Below are 25,574 nucleotides of genomic sequence, written 5' to 3' on the forward strand. Positions count from 1 at the left end.
GGTACCACTGCACAAACACTGAATTTCTATTTTGCACCAAGTCCTTTTAGACTGTGAACAGAGTGAATGCAGTAGCTACACAAGCCAGCAGGATCCCAAGAAGGACAGCTGGAAAAGGCAGTTGATAGATAGTCCTGAATTGCTTGTGCTGTTAAATTTCAGCCCCTTTTCTGAACATAAGAGAACAGCAGAAGTTTGTCTCAAGACAGTGAAACTCACTTATAATTCATTGATGTAGGCAGGACAGAAAGTCTGCTTTCAGAAAACTCCAAAGATAACAGCTAGAGTTTTCCTTGGTAAGATATAAAAAACAGTACATAAAAAAGGAAAGGTAAGTTTAAAAAGCCTGAATGCACTGCTCAAATTCACACTGTAGTTTATAATGAGACCTAAGCTTTCACCTTCAACAGTTTTCCATCATTTTGTAAATGCAACGACACAGCTCACAAACACCAGACACTGAAGTACACAGAAATGCTCAATGAATTTTAAATAACCTATGTGTAAACAAAAAAAGATTTTTATATAGCACAGAAATTGAGCTCATAGCATCTTCTCGGAGTAAACAAACCGAATAGGGGAAAACAAACAGATAACAGGTTCATAGTTAGAAATAACCTGATTTTGTCCCATCACCTTAAATTTCCTTAACCGCTACATAATCTCTCATGACTGAAGAACTTGAGTCACCACATATTAATGTCATCATGCTGAAACACAGAGTTATACTTGAGAAAAACTTTGAGTCAACCATATATAAACAACTGGCTTAGTCATTATGTTGAGCCACCTCATTAAACCTTCGCTAGGTAACCCCCAGTCACTGACATCTGTAAAGACGGTACTGAGCTTTGAGAGCTTAATATCTCTTTGCAAATATATTCACAGCTTTCACCAACATATGGCATTTTTTTCTGTGAATCAGAGATGCCCACATTTCAAGGACGATGGAATTCTACAGGAATTGATGAAAAGTGCCAAAGATAATTAAGAATATGAAGTTTGGGTTCACTCCTGAAACAAAGTTAGTAGCTGGAGCATTTGGAAATTAAATGTCCACTATTTCACTGATTTTGTGGCAACACCATTAGGCTCGTGTCCTGGTTTTGACTGGAGTAGCATTAATTTTTTTCCACAGCAGCTAGTATGGGGTTATTTTTTTGGATTTATGCTGGAAGTAGTGTTGATAAGACAGGGATGTTTTCATTCCTCCTGAGCAGGGCTTACAAAGAGCAAAGGCTTTTTCTGCCTCTCACCCCACCCCACCCGTGAGTGGTCTGGGGTTGCACAAGGAGTTGGGAGGGGACACAGACAGGATGGCTGACTCCAACTGGGCAAAGGAACATTCAAGACCATATGGTATCATGCTCAGAATACAAAGCTGACTGAAGAAGAAGGAAGGGGGGATGTTTGGAGTGACGGTGCTTGTCTTTCCAGGTCACTGTTATGAGTTTTGGGTCCCTGCTTTCCCAGGGATGGCTGAACACCTGCCTGTCCATGGGAAGTGGTGAAGGAATTCCTTGGTTTGGTTTGCTTTTGTGTGCAGCTCTAGCTTTACCCAATAAACTGTCTTTAACCCAAATCAGGAGTTTTTTCTCTTTCATTCTTCTGCTTCTCTCCCCTGTCCCACCAGGGTGGAGTGAGCGAGCAGCTACATGGTGCTGAGTTACCAGCTGGGGTTAAACCATTAAAATCAACAAAACAGAATGAAAAACAATAACTCAGAATTAAAAGTTTGAATATTTAATATAAACATTAACCTCTTGAATATGTGCAGAACTTCCATATGAATTTATATTTAATCTTACTTTGATAAAAATACTGTAATATAGATTTGAGCCATTCTGCTGCAAAAATGAGAATAAATTTACTTGGAAATACTTTTTCATTAGCACTGCATTGTTCAGATGAATAAATGAGAAGAGCAGCTAATAATTCTTTAGTTGTAAGATCTTCAGATAGTTATATGTGCCCAGAAATTGCTTTTGCTAATTATTTTTCCTACCTTCCTCATTACCTTCAGACTTGAGAGACAGAACACAGCAGTACAAATACCAATTCCTCCAGTTTAAATGCTGAATTCCTTGCCATTAATGCCCCTTTCTCTAAGTGGGTGAGTACCTTTGGAGTGACCATATATCAGGAATCATGCTGTGAAGTCACTCCTTTGGAAGAGGAGGAATGCTGCAGCATTCTGTTTCTGGAAGAAGCTAAAGGAGCAGCAAGAGGTGAGACACAAGGAAGCACAGACACACCCCTTCTGTGGCAGAGGCCAAGTGCCATTTTTTTCAGCCCAGGCCCTGAGGAAGCAGCCATGACTTGCTGCACAGACCCTCAGCCCTGCCCACAGGAGCCCCCTCCGGCAGCAGCAGCAGCTGCCATAATAGCACAGCTCTCCACAGCCCATCCCACTCCATCCTCTCACAGCGAAACAGCCACAGTCACAGCCACAACCCCCTCCAAGCAAAGACAAGCAGTTGGAAAAAACTGATTTCCAGTCTGTCACCTGACTCACCCCAGCAAAACTCAAGCGCCTGGAAGAGCTTCCTCTCTCAGTCCCTTCTTCAGCATTATGAGGGGATAGTATCTTTTGGAAATTCTTCGTATCTAAGTGATACCCGTTGCTCTATCAACGTGGTAACCAACATCTTGCACCGTGAGAGAACGTACCCATTTCTAGGTTCCCTCCTAAGGTTCAGACAGGTAAAAAGTCATAAAGTAAAATGAGATCTGCTCCAATTTACTCCACATGTTCTCCAGGAAAATATGTGAAGAACTGTCTGGCTTTGTAAATATCACAGTCCAGAAGTTCCAATTCCAGTACCAGAAATAAGAGATGCCTGTACCAACATACAGGCAAGAAATTCATCTAGCTGAAGACCCTCAGAAGCATGACTGTGAGATCAGTTTTTAACCACATCAGTTACCACCTGCCCCAACACAAGCACAGTTCAGATCCCCGGACAGCTCTACCCATTTCAGAGACCACAGCACTTAACGCTGCATTCAGGTGAGTACGTAACAACAGAATCATTTGAAGTATTATTTCAGTAACTAACAAGAAAATTGAAAAAACATGCCAACACTTGATAAAAGACTCAACCTAAAATTACATTTCAATTCTCCAATGTTTTTCCACTAGAACTTAATGTTTCTCATACCACTATTTACTGGTTAGTCTCTTTTCGATTTACCCAGTGAATATTCCATTATAAGTGTCTTTGTTTTAATCACTAGCAGCTATTCAACATTACATCATGAAATGTTTTAGAAGACTATTATTGCTCATAAGTGCTTAAGAAGTGTCCAAAGGAAAAATAAAATATGAATGTTATTTTTCCAAGCATAAAAGAAAATTAGCAGTAACTGAGAAATTTTAAGATTGATTATCTTCAGTGACTCACTGAAAAATTCATCTGTACTAAAAGGAATAAAATGCTTCTTGAAAATGTAGAGAAGTCAAAGTAATTTATGTTTTAAATTTCCCATGTTAAAAAAGGAATGTGAAAGTAGAACCACAAGAACAAAACTGGCTAATGAAAACATAATATCTCGTTGGCTTATAGTAAATGCTGATCTTGCAAGCAGAGAGAGAAATTACCTGCAGATGTGGTACAAAGAACTTTTCTCTTTCTTTTAATGCTTGCCTTGTTAAGATAATTATAATACTTGAACCAGCAGGGAGCAGAAATTTGACTCAAGTTCATTCTGTCAAAATATACAACCTTTAACTCCTACACCACCCTTTCCACACCTAAGGAACTATGGGATGCCCTCCAAATTACTTGCAACTTTTGCTAATATTCAGTAACAAACTGTCTATAAGATAGAAGCTGCCTTAATTTGCATTTGCACATTGCATTTTCAATTTATATCATGTCATTCACTTCCTCCATAACAGTATCACATTTTCTTCTCACATTCTTCTGTGTGCTAAAATAAGTCTCTCTGGCAGGCCAAAGGAATATTTGCTGGAGTATCTTTGTTCTCTGTTGCTGTCCTCTTATCATGTCCCCGGTTGTTTTTATTCTTCAACCTCATATCCACTTCTTTAACACAAGGAATGAGTTAAATCACTGGAAAAAGTAGCCAGTAGTCATGGATTTTGAAACTCTTCATCTCTCCAGATCCAGAAAAGATGCGTTTTGAAAGATGCACTTAGGCAAAATTCAATTTTTTGCATTTAATAAAGGAGTGATAGAGTAAAATAACTGGGTTATAATATCCAGAGAAGTCAGACCAGATGACCACTTCCCTTTACATTTATAAAATGCAACTACTGTAGCGCTAAAGAGCTGTAGGAAAACATACATTAGTTGAGTAGTCAATTTTCAAAACTGTGATAGTGAGCAACACACTAACACATATCCAAATATCAATGCAAAAATTGTGGTATAAGTTTTCATGAAACATTTTGTTAAGAGAGACAGGAAGCTGTTGACCGTATCGTATGGGCCTCCCAAGGATCAGGTTTGAAAGATGCCTCATAGATGTGTCACACTCATACGAAACTACCACCTATCAGCTCTGGTATCTCACCTTATTCTCCTTTCCCCCTTCAATCCCCCTTGACATCAGTCCAAATAGATTCTGTCACGGCTACTTACAAAGCTTTACTTTACAATGCACCTCCTTCAAACACTGCTTCTAAACTGGTCTAAGAACTGCATATACTGGAAACTCCCATTCAAAATTTGTGTCCCAAAGCTGGAGATGAGACAAATATTTCTTTTCAGTCCACTGATCAAAATCTACTTTGCATCAACAGTCACTGATCTACCAGAGTCTCTCATTGATAGCACCTCTTGATTTCTGCTACTGATCCTTATTTTCCTGCTAGCACATCATTCTGGTATGTAGCATACATATAAATGTATTCCAGATAGTATACTTTTAAAAAGTTTCATCTTTTTGTGACCACCATAAAAATTAATAGGCAAACACGAACTTACAGTTTCCAGACAACATTATGGGTAAACTATTGGCACAACAGCTAGAGAAAGTAACAAATTCCTTTAACCCACGGCGGTTAAATAAAAAATAAAAACACTTAGTATTTTATCTGAGACTGTAACATTGTTCCACAGATGCCAATTAAAACATCATGAAAATAAAGATTCGAAATTTTAACTGCATTCTGCAAATATTCTTCCCATCTGCAATTCAAGTCAGTCTAAAATTTCAACCTGCAGTGAAAACTTCCAAGAAACAGGACATGAGAAAACACAGTGAACACCTGTCTTGTAAACACAGTACTCATCCATGAGCCAGGACATAAACATTCACAGGACTCCTCAGAAGTTGCCCTCTTCCCATCCTCAATCTCACATCAACTAGACACCAGAGGAAATGACAGCAACAGTTCACAGAGACTTATTCTTTAGCAAAGACGATGTCATTCTAGGCCCGCAAGCTATTCTCAAAACATACAAGCAAAGTGAGGAATTACCCATTTCTGTAAGCCCACATCAGTGACTTCCTGTCCTTGTAATACAACCGAATCCAGCAGAACATGTGCCTACTGCATTACAAGTCTGTAAACAGCGATAGCTGAAGTACATTTGGGTATTCAGTGTATCTTACTGTAAACAAGCCTCAGATGGAAAGGCTTAATGCAGCTGTTAATATGCATTTCAATATTATCAGCTTGCTCTTCTATTGCCTTCCACTAAAAAAAAAAAAAAAACCAAAAACAAACACAAACTTGGAACTAACACTGGGATTTGTGACCTCACCAGAAGGACTCCATGCTCCGCATTAATAAGCTCTGAAGTAGCCAAATCCAAGAATATCACCCAGGAGTACAGAAGAACAAAACTCGGACTAGAACTGTATGTATATACAGGGGAAGAACAGTGATTGCAAAAATAGTATTTCCCCAAAACTAAGAGGTATATGCATTACAAGAGACCTATGGGGACAGAAATGCATACTGCCATTTTAAGCTCTGCAAGACCTGGTCTCTCTGTTGTGAACCTGGTGGAAAGCTGCCATCGCAGAGATGGTGTTTTGGGACTCTACCACTGTGACTCAGAGATAAGAGTCAATGCAAACAAAACAACAACTAATATTCATTTTGCTCAATGTGGAGATTATGGCAACAAGAAAGGCTCTTTCAGCAACTCCAGTCTAAATGAATAGTGTCAGTATTTATTTCAGATAGATTTTGGTTTGTGTTCCATTCCCAGAACACTCATAGCAAGATCGGCATTGCACAAGTACCTCATACACACTCCTTCCACTCTGCTAGCAGATAAAATTAATTTTAAAACACAGTAATAGTCACATTGGCTTTTCGTCTCCAGCTGCCTCCCTGCACAGTCTCTCTGCAAGAAGCACAGTCACTGTTACCACTGAAAAACACCATGAAAGGCAGTTTTAAAGAACGCTCTGTCACACAGGGGACCAATCTGAGAAAAATTATACTGCCATTTATCTCCTCAAAAAGTTACCAGTGTCATTTTGTTTTCCCACTCAAGGACACCAATCTGTTTGCTTTACTGAGGGAACTACTAATGCACTCCACTTTCTTCATGCATGTCTGCCAGACATTTCACTTCCCAAGCACAACCCTGTTACTTCACAGAGATCCATACAAAACATAGGGCCATAAGGAGCAGGCAAAGCAGTGTATCTTGATCCAGTGAGCATCAGTTAGATGAAGATTTCTTGCAAGAGGAACAAACACACACATAGGTCAAGCAGAGGAGAGAAACCACCCCACACTGAAGTAAGTGGAAAGACAGAATAGGAACAGGGTTATAAAGATAATGAAAGATGAAAGTATCTCTAAGACTTCTCCACCAGGCTGGCCCAAAGACATTCATTCTTCATTTACTTTCTACTGAAATAAAGCTAGGAGATGTAGTTTTAATTTCCTTTCACTCGTCCAAAGCAAAGTTCTGTTAAGATATTTCTAACCCTAGAGGCTGCAGCTGTTGCTTCATCCAAGATGGAGAGCAGAGAGACCAGCACGAAGAAGGTAAGACACTCCATCCCAGTTGGTCCTGACAACACTACAACTCCTCACAGCTGAGGACAAACCAAAGTCTCATGGACACAAGGAGCATCAGCCCTATGCAACCAAGCAGATTTCTTGTGATCACTGGCCTACCTCCTGGTTAGTCAGCAGGCTGCTATCAAGAAACAGCATACTATACACACCTTTCCTTTTTAAAATAGTCACTAAATTACAAACAGCAGCATGTTAGTGATCCTGTAATGAATTACCCAGAGACTCACTTTGGCTAACCGCTGATGAATCACCATAAATAATAAACCAACTATTCCAGATGAAAATTACACAGCTCTGACACAAGTTTAGAAATCTGCCCCAAAAGATTGTGTAAAATCTGCATGGGCAGTTTGTTAAGCAATGGTTACAGTTGCAGATGTCTGTATCAGAGAAGACATTCACTAAACAGCAAAGAATAGTTCTCATAATTTTAACTATACACTGTGATGAAAGGTAATCAGAAGACTTCAAATACCTATTTGCTAGTTGGTCTGCATTATTACTATTCCAGGAAGCAGCATTTTCTTTAAAAATTAGTATTGTATTATTTCTAGTAGCATTTCATAATTTTACCACTCAACTTCTAGAACATCACTTACCCAAAACTATGTCACAGCTATACATACTTCCAATGCCATCCTTGAGCAAGCATTCAGGCAGTAATGACTTTAAAGGAAACTGTGGCATTTGAGAATTTACAATCCTATGGATTCAGAGAACATTGATTACACCCAGGCAGTTTTACTGCAGAGTACTTAGTTCATTCACCCTCATCTATGAAACTGCTGCAATATATTAAACAAGGCTATAAATCAGTGATTAAGAACGATTAAAACTGAGGGTATTACTGCAGGCTTGAGTAACCTACTAGAAGTATTTAATGAATAGGATTTTACTGAATCGTTTTCAATCATACAGCACTCTTATTTTTCTTGAGATACAAGACCATGCATCTCTCTGTCATTTCTGGTCTGTTCAATCACGAGACAAAGCACACGCCTCGTTGCAACCTGAATTCACACCAGATGCTGAAACCTGAGCATGTCAGTAACAGTCCAGCCTGCTCACAGCACTCTGCACAGCATGAACCATCAATCCCTCAGAAAGATCTTCACTAATGAACAGGTTCAAAACTTAGACTGTTAACAACTATTTTCAAAGTACTTCAGTGAAGTTAGACACAGAAACACACGACAAAATATCTTCCTCTCCTTGGGACAGTAAATGATGTGGCACTTCAGCAGATGCAGCAGAGTGAAGACAACTTGTGAGGTCCTTCAGGTGGCACATGGAATTCAGGATTTTTTTAACCTACAGCTTCAATAACTAAAATAAAAAGGTGGTACTGCTTAGCTCAGGAGTGTGCCACAGTGGCTATTAACTTAGCAACATGCCCTGTTCTAGAAGGCAAGCAGCACACTGCAAACAGTTGGAAAAGCCAATGACTTGTTAACAACTCCCACAAGACCTGAGGAAGCCTCTCCTGGCTCAAATGTAAAGGCACCTTGCAAATAGTCATAATCAAAATGTTCAAAGCAAGTTCCCTACACATCTGCCATCTTTTTACACCCAACTCCTATTTAGGAAAGCAACAAATGGCAAAAGGATGGACTGTGGGCATCAAAAATACCACCACTCACAACAGTTCAAAAGCATCTTTGAAAAGTAAAATCTTCCACAAAAGCAAAGCCCAGCACACCAGAATTATATACTCTGCAGTTTATGATACAGAAAGCTAATATAGGTGATAAGGGCAGATACTCAAATAAAATTAATAAATTACACTTTTTATCCACATTTTCAACTGGATTAAAAGTATTTAGGATGACCATTTTAAACACATATACTTTAAAAGATATATAGCAGACATTTATTTGCAATACCTTACCAGCAACTCAGAGACTTTTTAATTAACCTAAACATCACAGGGATTAGCACAAATATCTGGAAGGCTGCCATATAGGTATAAGAAATCTAATTATGTAGAGTGAATTTTTCATAAACTACAGAAATTCTTAGTAAACTGCTAAAAATGCAATTGAAGTAAGAAATCTTTAGAGGGAAATTTGATGGAGCTGACAGAAGGGGGCTAAAGCAGCTAACCTGAGAAAACAATGAAGAAAGACAAAAACAGTTAACTAATCTACAGATTTGGAGTTTAACATGGATTATGGGATTTTAAAAAGGACTGTTTGAAAAGCCTCTCTTATACAGTTTAATCTAGCAAGTAAGTCATGAATGTTCTGCTTGAAAATAATGAAGCCAGCAGAATGAACTTCCCTGCAAACCTGAAGAGAAAAAGTTGTCAAAGAACCCAAATAAATGGTTTTGATCAGTCCTTTGTAGAGCTTACAGAAGCACTCTGGAGTAACAAAACTTTTTTAAATTACATAGAATATAAAACTGGACATCATAAACATCCTTAAAAATTAGTTTTGGAAGTATTTAAGTTACTGAAATTGTATTGAAAGAAAATGTGATTTCTCTAAAATTTTCCATCCACTTTATAGAATTCTGTGTTGCCTGTGCTGCATAACGAGGCAAGCTTGAGGTACTGTCAGCAGGTTTAATTTCCATTCATGGCTGATGAAAGATAATTTTTGTAACATTGGAATTCTGAAGAACTTCACAGCACATCTAAGTGTAGGCCAATATTTTGTTCTTCATATGAATCACTACATGCTGTAATACAACTAGAAATACATAAGCACTCTGTTACCAGGCTGAGAGCTTAAAGCACTTGCATTCTTTGGGAAGACTTTAATGTATCACAGTATTGACTTTCATTTAACCTAAAAATAAGTAACTTCTCTATTCTCTCTGCCAGAATGCTAGCTCTGCAACATGTCTCTAAGGAATAACGCTCTCTTTAGAGCTAGCGGGCTGCCCGGAGCAGCTTTCTTCTTTTGGCCACAACACGCTGCTTCAACAGGAGCAAAGAAGGCTGCCCCTAAGGGAAACGCTGCTACCAGAGCCAGCCAGCTTGCTCCCTTGCTTCTCCCCGCCTTTGGGTATTTTCTATCTTGCTCTCCCCTGAAAACCTTCAGGGAGACAAAGTCACCTGTTTAAAATGTATTAATATGAATGCATAAGAATAATAGTCAGAGGTGGTGAGAAGAATGAGAAAACTGTTCACACCAAAAAAGCAGTATACAAACACAAGACTGGCAAAATGCTCTCTTTTAACAAGTAACAGGAGGAGGAAAATTCCGTTCAGAAGGAAAAGCCAGTGCAGGAAAAGCGATCTAGACAAATCATACCTCTGAAAATTAATTTTCATTTCTGTGGAGTGTAATAGGGTTTCTTCTCAACATCACAGAAGAAAATTCTAGGGGACTATGTCCTCACTTTGGTGCACATCATTTTTCCTTGATCCATTTACTGTGCAAAGTGTACATTCCAAGGAGCTGTCACTCCTTGCTTCATGGCATAGATTCACCCATCATCTCTAATTAGGGTAATTTACCTTTGTTTCTTCTTTGCTGTTTTTATAAACATGTACATATCCAGGTCACAACATGTCAGTTTATGCCTCCCTGACATCTGATCCCATCAGATCTCGGAAGTTGAGCAGGGTCAGCCCCGGTTAGTACCTGGATGGGAGACCTCCTGGGAACACTGGGTGCTGGAGACAGTCCCGAGAACTTCACTGTCACCGTCCAAGCTCGCTCAGCCGTGGCAAATGGAGCTTAGGACTTGATGTGTTTGAGAAGTGTAAGAAACTTTCATTGTATGTAATATTATCAAATTGCAAGGAAAACCAGGTAGATGACACAGAATCACTGCATATAAAATTATTTCCCTCCACAGGCACAGTATTCAAACAACAGGCTCTCCAAGAGTCCAGATTAACTTCAAGGAATCTGCGAGTACTATTTAAAGCAGTCCCCTGTACACTTTTGTTTGTTAGTGTTCCAAGCAGACAGTAAATTGTATTGTATGGCTCAGCTTCATGAACGCAGATTTGGGCAGGGCTCTCCCCACGTGGGTGTGCCCTTCCAGCCTGCGCAGTGGATGTTTTAGGTGAGGCACAGCGTGCGCAGAACTGGCCCCACCGTGTCAGTCCTGAGGTCCATTTGCACGGCCGAGCGAGCTTGGACAGTGACAGTGAAGTCCTCGGGACTGTCACAGCACCTGGTACTAACCGGGGCTGACCCTGCTGAGCATCCGAGATGTGACGGGATGGGATGGCAGGGAGGCACTGAACTGCCAGGGGACGGTCCCACTGAGACTCGAACTCAGGTCCTTGGGATTCAGAGTCCAGAGTGCTCTCCATTACACCACAGGACCGCCTTCAGCCAGTAAATACATTCAAAATTTTTAGGGGTCCATAAAACAAGGGATGGGGGACCAAAGAGGAAGTTCGAGCAATCTTAAGAAGTCAGTAATCTAGTATCTTCCAGGTTAAAACAGAAAATTCAGGAGCAGAAGACGAGTCTGTCAGCATGTGATATGTTTGACAAGTTGACTAAAATTAAAGCATAAACAAAACAAAGAAAAAATACTATAGCCTTAATCTTATTTCTCAAAATAAATAATGCTTAAAATTTAACAAGGATAACCTTTGAATTGCAAAATGCAATTTCATAAAATTAGCATTAGAAACAAAGTTTGTAACCAGGGAGTACTTACAGTCTTTGCAACATCAATACTGCTAATACTGTTAAATGCACTTTAAAAGAATAATTTCCATAATGTTAACATAACAGCTAAACACTGCCTATCTGCTAATGGCTCTATGCATAAAACTGACCTTCTTTTTATGCATAAGAACATTGTACTTCTAAGTAAGTCCCATGAGTTATATCACCAACTAAAAATCCTGACATAGCTAAGTAAAATTCATAAATAGAGCAGCCAGTGAATACCTCTTAAAAAATGTCCTTGGAAGCTCATAAAATTGCAGTATCTGCCAAGGTCTTTCACCTTATTCAAGGCTTCTCCTTTCATACAGTAACACAGCAAACAGACTTCTTTCTATCTGTTGTCATAAAACTATGGAGACCGAGTACACACATCAAGGGCCACAATAAGAAAGGGAAGGAGTGGAACTGAGCCAAAAGTCACGCTGTTAGAAGGATTAACACTGGATCTGTTCCACTTCACATCATGACCCACCTTCCAATGTTAGGTTGGGTATCACATACATTCAACAAAAACCAAAATGTTCTACAAAAATCCCACAAATCCCCTTCTACTCCATCATCAGTTTAAATAACCCTTGCTTTTTTGACTAGTACTTTTTCCTGGTTACAAAGATGGATGAGCGTAGTAATCAAAGGTCAGGACACTACAACACTGCACAGGATTCTCAGAGTCAGTCTAACTCCTCCTCTTGCTCCTTCTTCCATTGGAGGGACTAAGGTAGACACAAGGCTGAGAAAGCAATGGTGTTTCTAACAACAGCTACTCAAAAATTGAAACTGAATATAAGGTTTCCATTTACAAAACATATCCTGAAGCTCAGCAATCACAGCAAACAGGACTATTTTGTTGTCAAAAGAAGCCTAACACAAGAATAGTGAAATTACCAAATCAATCACACACATTAAAAGCATAAAAGCAAACTAAATTCCATCTTTGTGGGCATATTTATAATCCTCCAATTAGATGACTACATACCAATTGTTCACACAGGACTCCTACCTTAAGACACAGAATAATTAAAAAAAACCCCAAACTTCTAACTGATGTAGCTGAGTATACATTGTCTATTCATATTCCTAAACTCTCTCTAGCATTTGATACTATTAATTAATGCCCTGCCTCATCCTATAGCTGCAGTAATGATCCATACAAACCGGTCCCTGAGTCTTTTCTAGAAGAACGCTCGAACAGTCAGCAACAAGAAAACTGCATTCACACTGTTCAGTGCTTCTTACATCCCAGAGTAATCAGTTCTTTTGAGTTCTTTAGATATGAATAGGAATAATCACTTTAAAACTTCTTTCTAGAAAATATACAAATGGCAAAAATTGCAAAAACTGTTGCATATTACCAAATTGGTTTCAACACCCACAAACTAAAGTGTTGAGATATACATGTGTAATAAAAAATGCAAAATGCTTGAGTTTTTTTATGCAATTCCTACTATGTGCATTTGTCTAATAAAACATTAAAAGTTAATATGGTTAGTGATAGAAAACTTTATTCTCTTATTCCTACTAAAAATAGAATCCTTACACTTAAAGTATTCCACAATTAATCAACAATTTTCACAGTAACATATGGTAATAAACCCCACACTACTGTATGCATTGATCAAGACTATTTCCCACAGTTTAACAGAGCATGCTCTGCATTTCTACTTTCCAAAAATTATGTATTTCACTACCATAGGCATTTCTGCAGGAGATTATTTAAATATAATTGAAGTTTCTAATGATACAGATCTTGAAACTTTTGGTTTTTTTGGTCAGAGCTGCTTAGAAGAGTAACTAAATATTTCATTATTATACCAAGTACAGAAGGTTTCAGGTGATACAAGGTCTTCCACATCTGCACACCAAGCACAAACCACTAATCCTCACTGCAGTTTATCAACACTGAATCACAGAAAATAATGTCTGACTTGCCTGAAAAAACTAACTGATAAATGCTTAATGCTAGAAAACTGTTAAAAGGTTACCCAGTGAGGCTACAAATTACTTCCTAAATCACCTGTATTTTTCATAAAATTTCTTTTGTTTATTTTTTTACTTCAAAGTTTCACTTTTTACCATTTCCTGAACAAAACACTGCAACATAGAAAGACAGGATGAAAGTGTCTGTGTATTTCAGCACGCAAAATTCTGAAAGCAATTGGAAAGCTGTGGGAACATCATTCTTTCAATAAGGCAGAAAGCTTTTTCTTCACTTTGTTTTTAAAACAGCAATTTCTTTTCAACATGAAACTGAAATTTATTAATAAATATGAGCTACTCCCAGGTAGTGAGTGTGCCTGGGCAGTACCACAGGCTTAGAATGACAGAACAAAGTTAATTTCAGGAGCATCCTGTTCCCATAGTTCTTGGACTCAAGATGGCAACCTGCAGCAGCCTCCTCATTGCAGAGAAGAGAGTACAGGCACTGGTCAGATTACTGTGCAACTGCTCATCTTTCACAAACATACCTGATAAAACTAGTTCATATACTTCACTACATATGCATATAAATGCAGCTAGTGGGCTGATTAGCATTAAGGTCATGACAAGTGCCCTGTGCTGTTAAGTAACAGCACAGAAAAAGAAAGATTTAAAATGCAGGTTGGAAAAGTAAATACTTTGCTTAACAGGAGGCTGCCCTTGCATACATATAAATTCAGAAAAACATCTTGCTGAACCAGATGGCTATTTCACTTCTATCTTTTTACTACAGAAATATAGCTGCAAGATAGCAAAGGATTGAAAAAAATCACAACATGCACATAACCAAATCCACTTTACAGAAATAATTTTTAAAAAATATCCCCCACTCAAAACCACCCTTACTATAACACTGTATTTAAAGCTTAAATGAAAGCAACATTTCTCAGAACACCAAGGACAGAGAAATCCAAATTATCATGGAATTGACTGGGTTGGAAAAGACCTCCGAGATCATCAAGTCCAACCCTTGGTCCAACTCTAGTCCATTTACCAAATCATGGCACTCAGTGCCACGGCCAATCTCAGTTTAAAAACCTCCAGGGATGGGGAATCCACCACCTCTTCGGGCAGGCCATTCCAATGCCTGATTACTCTCTCTGGAAAGAATTTTTTTCTGATCTCCAACTTAAATTTCCCCTGGCAGAGCTTGAGCCCGTGCCCCCTTGTCCTACTGCTGAGTGCCTGGGAGAAGGGACCAACCCCCACCTGGCCAGAACTGCCCTTCAGGTAGTTCTAGACAGTGATGAGGTCACCTCTGAGCCTCCTCTTCTCCAGGCTAAACAACCCCAGCTCCCTCAGCCTCTCCCCATAGGGCTTGTGCTCCAGCCCCTTTACCAGCCTTGTTGCTCTTCTCTGGACCCGCTCCAGCACCTAAAAAAAGCTACTCGCCAAGGAAATGAAAGATTTACATGAATACTTTCAACAAGCCTTTATAACCATGTTTCACAAGATGCATGTGCACTGTCTCTGATACTGGATCAATTCTTAATAGCAAATGTCCTGTTGAAGGTAAAAATCACTGTTTGAAAGTTACATTTTTGTAAAGATCATTTTGCTATGGCTTCTATGGGGAGGTGGCTCATCATGTATCGCATTCGGTTCGTGGTGCTTTAAATCGCAGTTCAACATCGAAATTATGACTCAAAGTGTCAGCTATTTTGAGAGATACAAGTGAATTAGTGTGTGATAAGAATTAAAACTGTCAACATTTCCCAGGTATTCAATTCCTATTATTCATAAATTAAAGCAAGTACAAGGATATTCATTACAGCGAATAAAATTACTTTATGCTAACTAAATGCATAAAATGATAAAAGTGTAAGTCACACCACTTATCTTTTTGGGAGTATTTATGACCTCTGATACATATGCACAACACATTTGACTTCAGGTAAGTCTTCTAAGGGCAGAATTTTTTCTCCTCCTCCTCCTTCCTTAGAGCATGTCAAGTATCAAACAATTATGATCCCAGAGCCTTACTGTAAAGTGCACTTACCGGTGCTGGACTGTCTTTACTTTCCACACCAAAAACATCCCGTTGTTTCACTGTCAGCAAATCAAGATCTTTTGTATCATCATCATCGTCATCATCATCTTCAAAGAATTGCACAGAGTCTGAGTTTGGTGCTCTGCTTGGTACAGGAACTTCTTTTTCATCCTCCTCCTCCTCCTCAGACAGCTCTTTCAATTCATCCTCAGACTCACCACTCTCCTCAGCACCTTCACTGGAAGCAGAACATTCCTCAGTTTCTTTCCTCCTCTCATTTTCCTTTGTTTTGTTAACAGATGCTTTTCCACTGAAATTAGTTCCGCTTTTCTCCACTCCTTCTTTGTTCATTGAGGAGGGGACATTTTCATTTTGCTCTGTCTCCTCTGAGTGATCTGTCCCATTGGCTGCCTCTTTTGCACACAACTGTTTGCGCACTCTTTGAAGAAACCTCACACGAGGTGCCATTGCAAGACCAAGTGATCTAAAGCATGGAATTAAAAAAATGCATTAATTTAAAAGGTAGATACACAAAATTTGACTAAATTAGAAGCACTCATTGATGGCTCAAGTAATTCAACTTCAATTTTGGTAATTCATTTTGATCAACAAAATTACAAAAATCTCGCTTGAAAAATACAAGTGAACAGTGGGAGAGGAAGGAACATGAAGTAACAGAACTCTCAAGAACAGCTACAAACCTCCCAGGAAGAAAAGCAAACAAGCTGAAAAGTTGTAGATATGAGCCAATTGCCTGTAATTCACAGTAAAATATGGTGGGAGAAACACTGATGCAAATTGTTACTGAAGATACACAGACATTATGTCAGGGACTGAGCTAGCACTGACCCATCCGTGGGCTTCACTGCAGGAAATGCACCCAGAACACTGTCCCCACCCTCTCACAGTGACTGAGAGATTAGAACAAACACAGTATGGATAAAAGACTACAGGAAAAGTTAACAGAGAGATTTATCTCACTTAAAGGCAATTTCACCTGCTTGCACCTCTCTACAGCAGGCCTTTGCCTTCAAGGCATATTTAACTAGTAGTGTCAACAAAACTATTATTTTATCCAGTTGTAATGGTTTGACCCATGGCTTCCTCAGTAACCATTGTATCTAAGGAAGTTACAAGTACTCCACACATGTCTTCCACATAGCAGTGGGGGAGTGGTGTTGTGGCTTCTCCCCGGTCCTTGGCTGAGGAGCTGGAGGGAGACAATTCATGACAATTCAAAGTTATACTAATACTCATTACATGAAGGGACAAAAATCAGCCACAAAGCAGAAATCCTGTCTAGCAATCACACTGGAGAGCATTCCATGGGAACAGATTCCTTATCTCCAACAGTCCATTTGACTTCAGTAAACTTCGCAAATGCCCACTGTTATTACACCTGACCCTGCCAAATCTAAACTGTAAAAAAAGTAGTATTTAAGGTCTATTTCAGAGACCATGAGCCTTCCCATTAGGTGAACAAAAAAATGTGAGAGGAGACTGGTATTGTGCAAGGGATACACAGAGACCACAGCTACGTTTAAAAACACATGACAAAGAAGGGATAGTATTAGTATTACTTGGGGCTTGTACATACACTTAACAAAGGAATAAAGGATTTAACCAACTACAATGGCTACACATGCACACACACAAATAAAAGACCAGCCTCTTTCAATTCAGAATATGCACAGCTATACACCAGCCCTCCCCTCAAGGCTGCTCATTTCAAGTAGATAGTATTATTCCTTCTTTTCACCACACAGCTCTGAATAAAGAAACATAAGTTATAGCACAGGAGAAAAATCAAATCTATACTCCCTGGCAGAAATGCCATTATAACCAGTCCATGAAGCTTTAAAAAGTCCTGCAGAGCAGCAAGAGTTGAATGTAGGCCCTGGAGAGCCTTGAACTGTTAATGGCAGCCAATAGGACAGAGTAGGCAAAAGGAGAGGCACCTGGCTTAATAAAAAAATTCTTAAAAAAACCCAAATGTAACCACATCTGTGGTTAAACAGGTCAGTTTTGGTACCACCCACAGGTTAAAACACTGCCAAGTGGACATGTTCCCAAAAAGCAAACCACAGTTTGGATAAGGAACAAATCATTCAACAAATAAAGTTTATTTTTAATGTAAAAATTTTGGTTTAGTGTTTCTCATAATTCAGCACTGTCCTTCTATGTACAATTAACAGCAATAACAATGAAAATATGGTTGTATGAAAAAAAATCAGTCAGTTTTTATCCAGTGTATTTTGCACATTTACTGACAGTGCCCTGCTGAGAAGATAACACAACACCTTTGGGAACTGAAATTAGAGAATGAGCAATCCTAAACTTGTTTCAGTGTTTGACAGCAAACACTAATTACCTTTGCAATGAAACGACTGCTAAAAGTTTGGCCTATTGACTAACTGTAATGGAAATAACCAAACAACTCAGACGTAATGCTTGACTGCAGCAGCTGGAGGCTGTTCAAACCTGGAATTGGGCTTTAACACCAGGCACAGTAAAACATGCCAAGAGATTGCTGCATTCAATCTCTTCAGCAAGGGGATCGAAGTTGCAAAAATCAACCTTTGCAAGAGAAACGCTTGTTTTTTCAAATTTCACAACATTATTCTACATAAACTATACAATCAGTGTAGTTCACTTCTCTTTCTCCTGCAGACAGCTACAACGTACACAGATTTCAAAACTCCAGTTCTATCAGTGTTTCTTCTACGCCTCCAGAGCTAGCATCAAAGATCAGCATTTGACAAGGTGAAGAAACTATTCCCTCCATAGCAAAAGTTACAAAACCACCAGAAAGAGCAGCCCATGATGTGGACAGGACTTCACCACAGACTTTTTTCATTCAAATATGAAATTCCACTTGCCAGACTGCTGTACTGCACTGATGCCTTACATTAATAACTAAATAAAATTAATTAGCAGTTAGTGCTGGCAAATTTCTCTACACTGCTTTTCAACCCTACCAAAGAAGACCAGTGCCATCAGACTGACTTCTGAACCAAGAGAATATAGACCTCAGACATAAGGGAGGGAGAAGGCATTAAGGTAAAACTTATTTGGTAGGAAAGTAGTAGTAGATAAGCTTACACAAACTGCATGCAAATAATCCCCAAATACTTTTAATTACATAACTTCTCAAAGAAATATCAGTGTTTTGGTTCATTACTGCCTCTTTTTCATTGTGTATTACAAATGGAGAACAACCTGGGACAAACACATTCTACTACTGCTAAAAGCTTTCTCATACCCTAAGATTTGACAGTTTCTTTAGAAACTATTTCTTATTTGCCAAATTCATACTAAAAAAACCCTCAATATATGAACCAACTTTTCATAAACTAGAAAGGGCAATACTAGTTTTCAATAATTAGATGCCACTCAGACCACAACCCTACTCTGACTGAAGTTACACCTATTTTTTTTATTTTAGGGCTAGCATTTTACATACCCATCTGGAATAAGAAATGTGCAAGGTTTTCTGATAAACACAGACAAAAAATAGGTAAGTTATTTAGTGAGAGTTCACAGATCCTAACAGACAATACCAAAAGCACAATAACACCACAATGTGGTCCTTCAGACTATGGTAGCCTTTAAATGGCAACACAATTTCAGCTGATTAATAACAATCCTATTTCATATTGTGGTGCAAAATGCAATGACTTCTTGAGACCAAACTCTTCCAGAAAGACACTTTAAATCAGCTTCTAAAAGCAATACTGAAACCAATGGATTATCTTGCTACTAAAAATCACAGTACAGCTGACATTTCTATCCATCAGCTGAAACCAAGGTGGGCAGACATCAGCATTCCCTAACACTAACTAAGGAATGCACAGGAGTAACTAAGCAGATGACCTATAATACTCAGGTACCTCCATTAATTTAGTAGTAAGTTCACGAGGATCTTCAGGAAATAAGTTAAACTGCAAAGAAATAACCCCACATGGCTTTAAGGAGAATAACACTTTTGTTTCTATTGAATAAGGAAGAACATGTGTTAATAAACTTTCTTTTAATTAATTTAAATGAATAGTGTAGCAGACTTCAAACACTGCTTTTTCTATGGTTTTGTGTCTATACAAAAACCTTGAGTTTGTTTACATTAACATGGTAAATTCACTATGCCTCTATTTGGATGAGAGAAAAGCTGGGCAACAGTAGAACAAGAGTGCACGGGCTTAAGCTCTGCCAGGGGAGGTTTAGGCTGGATGTCAGGAAGAAGTTCTTTACAGAGAGAGTGGTCAGGCCTTGGAGTGGCCTGCCCAGAGAGGTGGTGAAGTCTCTGACTCTGGAGGTTTTTGAACTGAGATTGGACATGGCACTGAGTGCCATGATCTTGTACTCAAAGTGGGGTTGGATTAAGGGCTGGACTTGATGATCTCGGAGGTCTCTTCCAACCCAACTGATTCTATGATTCTATGATTCTCTTAACTCCTTAAAAAGACTTTTGAATCTTAGATAGTCAAGGCAAAATCAGTCCTTGGACAAAACAAATTAAACCAGAAATGGAAGACCAGCCCATTCTTTATATTTTAAGTGTCACAAATGCTCCTAATCTGCACGTAGAAGATTGCTAATTCTTTTTGAACTATGAGCCAGCTGTAAAGAATCTTGAGTTCATTTCTGCTGAACTGCAGCACAATTTTACACAAGTTAGTGATTCATTCTAATATTAAGTTACTACATTTACTAAAAGTAAGACATATTCCATTAGTGAACTTGTTCAGAATTATTTGAACACATTAAAACAGAGTCCAGTGATTATTTTTACTGCAGAACAGGTTCAGACAAAGATTTAAAGTAGCTTGAAAAAGGTTAAATAGTCCCAGAAGCTATTTCAAGAGAAGAAATACGTATTACTTGCCTTGCAATATAGGCTACATCTACATTTAACATTTAAAATGTTTTCAGAAGACAGGATGAGCAACCATTTGAAAACAGGAGAAATCACATCAACTGAAGTGACACAAATCTGAACTAACAGGCCTTCCAGATGATCTGATTAATAACCAAAATGAACAGAGAAATTGCTTTTGCTGTGCTATTTACTTTTACCAGACAGTCTTACTCCTCTGCATTAAGAAGCTCTAATGGCAGGTACTCAACTAATAATGAGGGGCAAGCCATTCAAGAGCTTATGGGTCAGACACAAAGAGAAGGCCAACAAAAAGGATGTTAAAGTTGCAATCTAATCACTTAAAAGACCAAGATGTAGTCTTCCTTACAAAGCAAGGGGATTCTCTACATTGCAGTTGCAAGCCCTGGAGCTCCTGGTACCAGAGCCACACTGACAACCTGCTCAAAGGGCAACACAGCAGATCACAAGCAACAAGGCTTTCTAGAGGGCATTAAAAATCCTTTCTCCAAGTTAGCTGGCTTAGCCAACTCTGAGAGGCACTCCACTGGAACTGCTTCCATGCATATGCAAGTACATTTACTTCTAAGGTGAATGAAGGTCAATAGCAGGCTTGGCTGCAGAATGAGAAAAGGTAGCTCACAATCCTAGAAGAAATTAGGATGATGACTAAGAAAATAATGACCCTGAACTTTGAAAGAGGAGACTGCAGCTTGTTCAGAGAGCTGTATGGCAGAAGCCTACAGAAGTAGTTACAGAAGCACTCAGGAAGGGACAGCTGGATCTCCAGGTCGTTGAGGAAGAGTTAAGTGAGAAATGCCCAAATTCTGCAGATGGCTGCAGGGAATCCTGAGGTCCATATGAGGCTGAGATTAACTAGGTAACAGTATGAGAAATAGTAAGTCTGGTTGTATGAAGACTGGAAAACATGTGGGAAAAGTAATCAGGAGCAGGCTTTTTACTGGCTTGTAGAAAAGTAATTATAAGGGCAGCACGGAGGGCCAGGAGCCCAAAAAGGGATGACAAGATGTGCAAAGCCTACAATAGGCACTGCTTGGGGATGAGAGAAACAGCCCTACACTTACTCTCTGCAGCCAGAGCAAGTTCACAACCAAAACCCTCTGTTCCAGCCATGCGTAGGGGTCAGACTAACATCCACAGCCAGGGGAATTGGGGTGAGAGCGCAGTGGGTACTTTCCCTGGTTAGTATGACGACAGACAGATGTGGACAGATGGATCGTGTATTCTGCTGTCACCCATTTCAGTCCTGACAGCACCTCTGTAACACTGATCTGCAAGCAATACTTGTAAAACTGTCTGGGTACTACGTTGGGTGTATCACATATTCCCAGTATCTTGGCTTCAACCTGCTTTATTTATTCTCCATGTACCAATACAGGCATAAACAGAGAAAAATATGCTGCATTCCTCCTGGAAGACATGATGAAATTCACAGAGGAAAATACCTTCCTTGGCAACCCCTTAGAGCTGTGACTAATCTGTCCATCCAGCACACCCGCCTGTTAAGATCTACCCCTGGAGAATAGTGTATAAATATATATATATATGTGTGTGTTAGTTAACAAAATGAAGTGCCTGAGAAGTAAAATATTTCAAAACACTGCCTCCTGTTTACCTTGTCTCCTATCCAGGAGGCCAGACTAAGTAATTACTCCTTTTCACCCTGTTGTTTGTTTATATTTTCTTATGTTTTCAAAGCTGTCCTTTGAAATAAAAAAGATAAATTTCTCTTTCATGCAAGCATCGCATTTCTCCTTTACCAAACTTAAAGGCTGCCTATATTAACACAAGGCCTGTGCAAGTCTTTCTGCAGCAAATAATTCTTGATAGCAATTTGTAATGAGAGGATACTGGAGAGAATAATAATGTACCATATCTTAAAGGTGCTCACTCACTAGAATACGTATGTGTGTGTCTATATGCACATACAGACATGCACAAACATTTTTATTATCTATTGTTTTCTATATAATATATATATCATTTTGTATAACATAAAAATGGAATGGACTACTGCTTTTCTGCACTCAATCAAGAGTTTTAAGAGAACGTTAGTGCACAGATATGCCAGGCAAGAGAGCAATGGTGAAAGTGGGTAACAGCCTGAAATGCAAACCTGACAGGAGCATTAAGCAGCCTATTTTCTCTGCAGGGTTTTTAGAGGAGTAACATCTATCAAGCTAGCAGTAAATCTCCACAGAAAGGCTGAACTACTGTTCAGAAAATGCACGGAGAAGGTAAAGGGAAGAAAGGATTATCATTCCAGGTTGTGCCATAAGTTTGTTTTGCAGAAATTAAACCAAGGTTGCTTCTAAATGCATAATTCAAACATAACAGACTTCGAGGGACTTTCATATAAATAAAGCTGACTGATGCATGTATTGGTGGATGTGCACTGAACTGAAAGACAGGAAACTGCAGAGCGTATTTAGGTAGACTAGCAGTCTGGAGAGAAGGGAAGAAGAGTGTCACCAAACCAAAACAGAATCTCTGAACTACTTCCCATATTTATTATCTTCTGACTTTTTGATTATCCTTCCATATATTTCATAACCTTGACTGAACCTCTCCTACTGTATCCAAACAACTAACTGGTTTCTTGCATTTTACTATAGGAATGACTTATTAGTAGCTTTGCAAAGCTAGGACTAGAAATCATTTTGATGAAGGACCAAATCCTGGCACAGAGACCTGAGAAGAAGACAACTGTAGACTACTCTGTCCACATCAGTATCAGATACCAGATGGCACACCATGCTGAAATCCAGAAAGAGGCACTGGGATTCTGAAAATTCAGCATTACCAGCATGCCAGCTGGTTTTTTACACTAGTTAAATTTGTGTGGTCATCCCTCTTAGCCCTAATCATCTTCTGCCACTATCGGTTACATTCAGCACAGCAAGACCTACAGGAAGATCTTAAAGATGCTGAAAAATCACATAGGTGAAGGGGTAGACAATGCATGTCATGAAATTTTTCAATTTTGTTAGTCGTCCTTTTTCAAAATTTCTCAGTCCATAAAGTTAAAAAGCATCTTTTGTAATAGGCTTATGTACTTGAAACATAACTACATTAATGGCAGCACAGCACAGGAAGACCAGGTGTTCCTCAGTCTAGTAATTTGTCACATTTTAGTTCATTATGCCATGTGCTGACAAGTTTGAAAACTTTAGCCTTCTCTGTATGAAATTCTACAGACATCAAATTAATTTACCATGTACCTCTGAACACCTTCCTGCTCCCTTATGACTACCCTGTGTCCCATGAGATTTTGAAAACTTCACATCTTAAAACAATTTCAGATGGCTGTCATCTGAAAAGTCAACCTGTCAAATTTAATTTCCCACCCATACAAAAGTGAAATGATTCACATATATGTACAAAAATAGATGGAGCAAAATAGATGCTATTCAGCCTAATGCAGATGTTTAATCTTTACCAAACACAATGAATCTCTGAAAAATAATTTATCACCAAGGAGCAATGTCTAATTACACTCAAAATGGGAATGCAATATATCATCTTTGCATATTCCAATTTCTTTTTAAATAATACATTTTAGAGGTTGTCATTTAGCTCTGAGGCTGAAGGGCAAATATGGGGGAAAAAAACCCCCATGGTTCTCTACCCTTGTACTTCACAAGTTTTATCTTCTATTGTATACAGCAAATGCACCTTCTGCTGCAAGTTATTGTCATGGCTTAGGAATGGTACTCCCCAATTTCCTACTCCCAATAAAAAGCACACTGGTACTTGTTCCTTCCTCCTTCTCCACCCCTCCCACCTGTGGGTGGCTGGAGAGGAGAACTGGAGGCACAAAAGGTAAAAAGATCATAGATTCAGGTAAGAACAACTTACTGAAAACAGCAATCAGACCAGAAAACAAGCAAAAATATTAACAATACTAGTGTATAAAAGAGAGAGTGATTGACATGGAAGAATGCTCAACAGAGAGCCTGTGACAACACACAACACCAGACAGTTCCCCTCCCTCAAGGAATGAACCCCTTCCTCACCACCATGGAGAGTCCCTTCACGCTGCCCCTGGCAATGGCCTGAGGCGGTCCAGAAAAATCTCACTTCCAGTCCTGGCCATGCCCTTTGCTGGCTACTGCAAAAAATTAACCTTCTCCTGGCCAAAAACAGGGCAGTTATTTCTCTCTATAGTGATATATTACTTTTACATATAATTTCTATTTAGAATGTCCTTGGAAAGGACAGTATAAATGTGAAACTACACACATTTCAAGACTGCCTAATTCCGTGTGTTATCATAGTCAAAATAGCCATTTAAAACTATCATATACTGCAAAACTTCTCACTACACACTCATATTCCATGTTGGCCATACTTACAGGGCATATTCTGCTAGAGGCAATTTGAAAACATCAAATACTTCCTTGTTCTTCATTAAATAAACTGAACGCAAGTACGATACAAAACACTGAAAGAAAAACAAAAGCCTTTAACAAAAAAGAAACCATTCAATTACCAACACAATAAACAAACATTATACTGTTGCTCTAAACACAAAATTGAATTTCACTATTAGGTGGCCTAACATCGATTTCAGACTGAAATTCTTTTACACAATACCCATCAGCCAAAATTTATAAGTACTACAGAAGTGATGCAACTTCAAGTACTCAACTATTTCATTATATGCACATTAACTGGCTGCATTTCCCAGCATTACATCATGTTGTATTTCCCTAGAAAGAAAATATGACAAATTAGTCAGAAGAAAACATCACTGATTCAATTTTATTTTTCCTCCCATCTTTTCTGAATCCTATGCTATTCTGATATCTGAATTATACGGAAGCAAGAACAGGCTGTGTTAACATGATCTTAGTCACTAACAGAAAGTGATTCAACTCCATAGAGCTGTCTTTCACTGTGGCCTAAGATGACTCATATGACCTTGCATTTACCATCAGCTCATCACATGCCACAGTCAGTGAACGCAATTCAGCTGCCCAACATAAATTCACTATACAACAAATACTAAGACCAGTCCATGGTTGAAGTTTCAATTAATCCCAGACTTTC

General features: G+C 38.9%; 1 protein-coding gene across 1 annotated transcript in view; it reads right to left on the minus strand.

Annotated features, from left to right (window-relative positions):
* DDX10 (DEAD-box helicase 10) overlaps positions 1-25,574 on the minus strand; it is a 168,255-nt gene that overhangs the window by 99,458 nt on the left and 43,223 nt on the right. Inside the window, exons 12-13 of the mRNA XM_071554622.1 lie at positions 24,878-24,966; positions 15,638-16,112 (exon numbers count right to left, since the gene is read on the minus strand). Of these exons, the coding sequence (XP_071410723.1) occupies positions 15,638-16,112; positions 24,878-24,966 (564 nt within the window). The remainder of the gene's footprint in view (positions 1-15,637; positions 16,113-24,877; positions 24,967-25,574) is intronic.

This window comes from Pithys albifrons, chromosome 1, assembly GCF_047495875.1.
Source record: "Pithys albifrons albifrons isolate INPA30051 chromosome 1, PitAlb_v1, whole genome shotgun sequence".
Taxonomy (NCBI): Eukaryota; Metazoa; Chordata; class Aves; order Passeriformes; family Thamnophilidae; genus Pithys; species Pithys albifrons.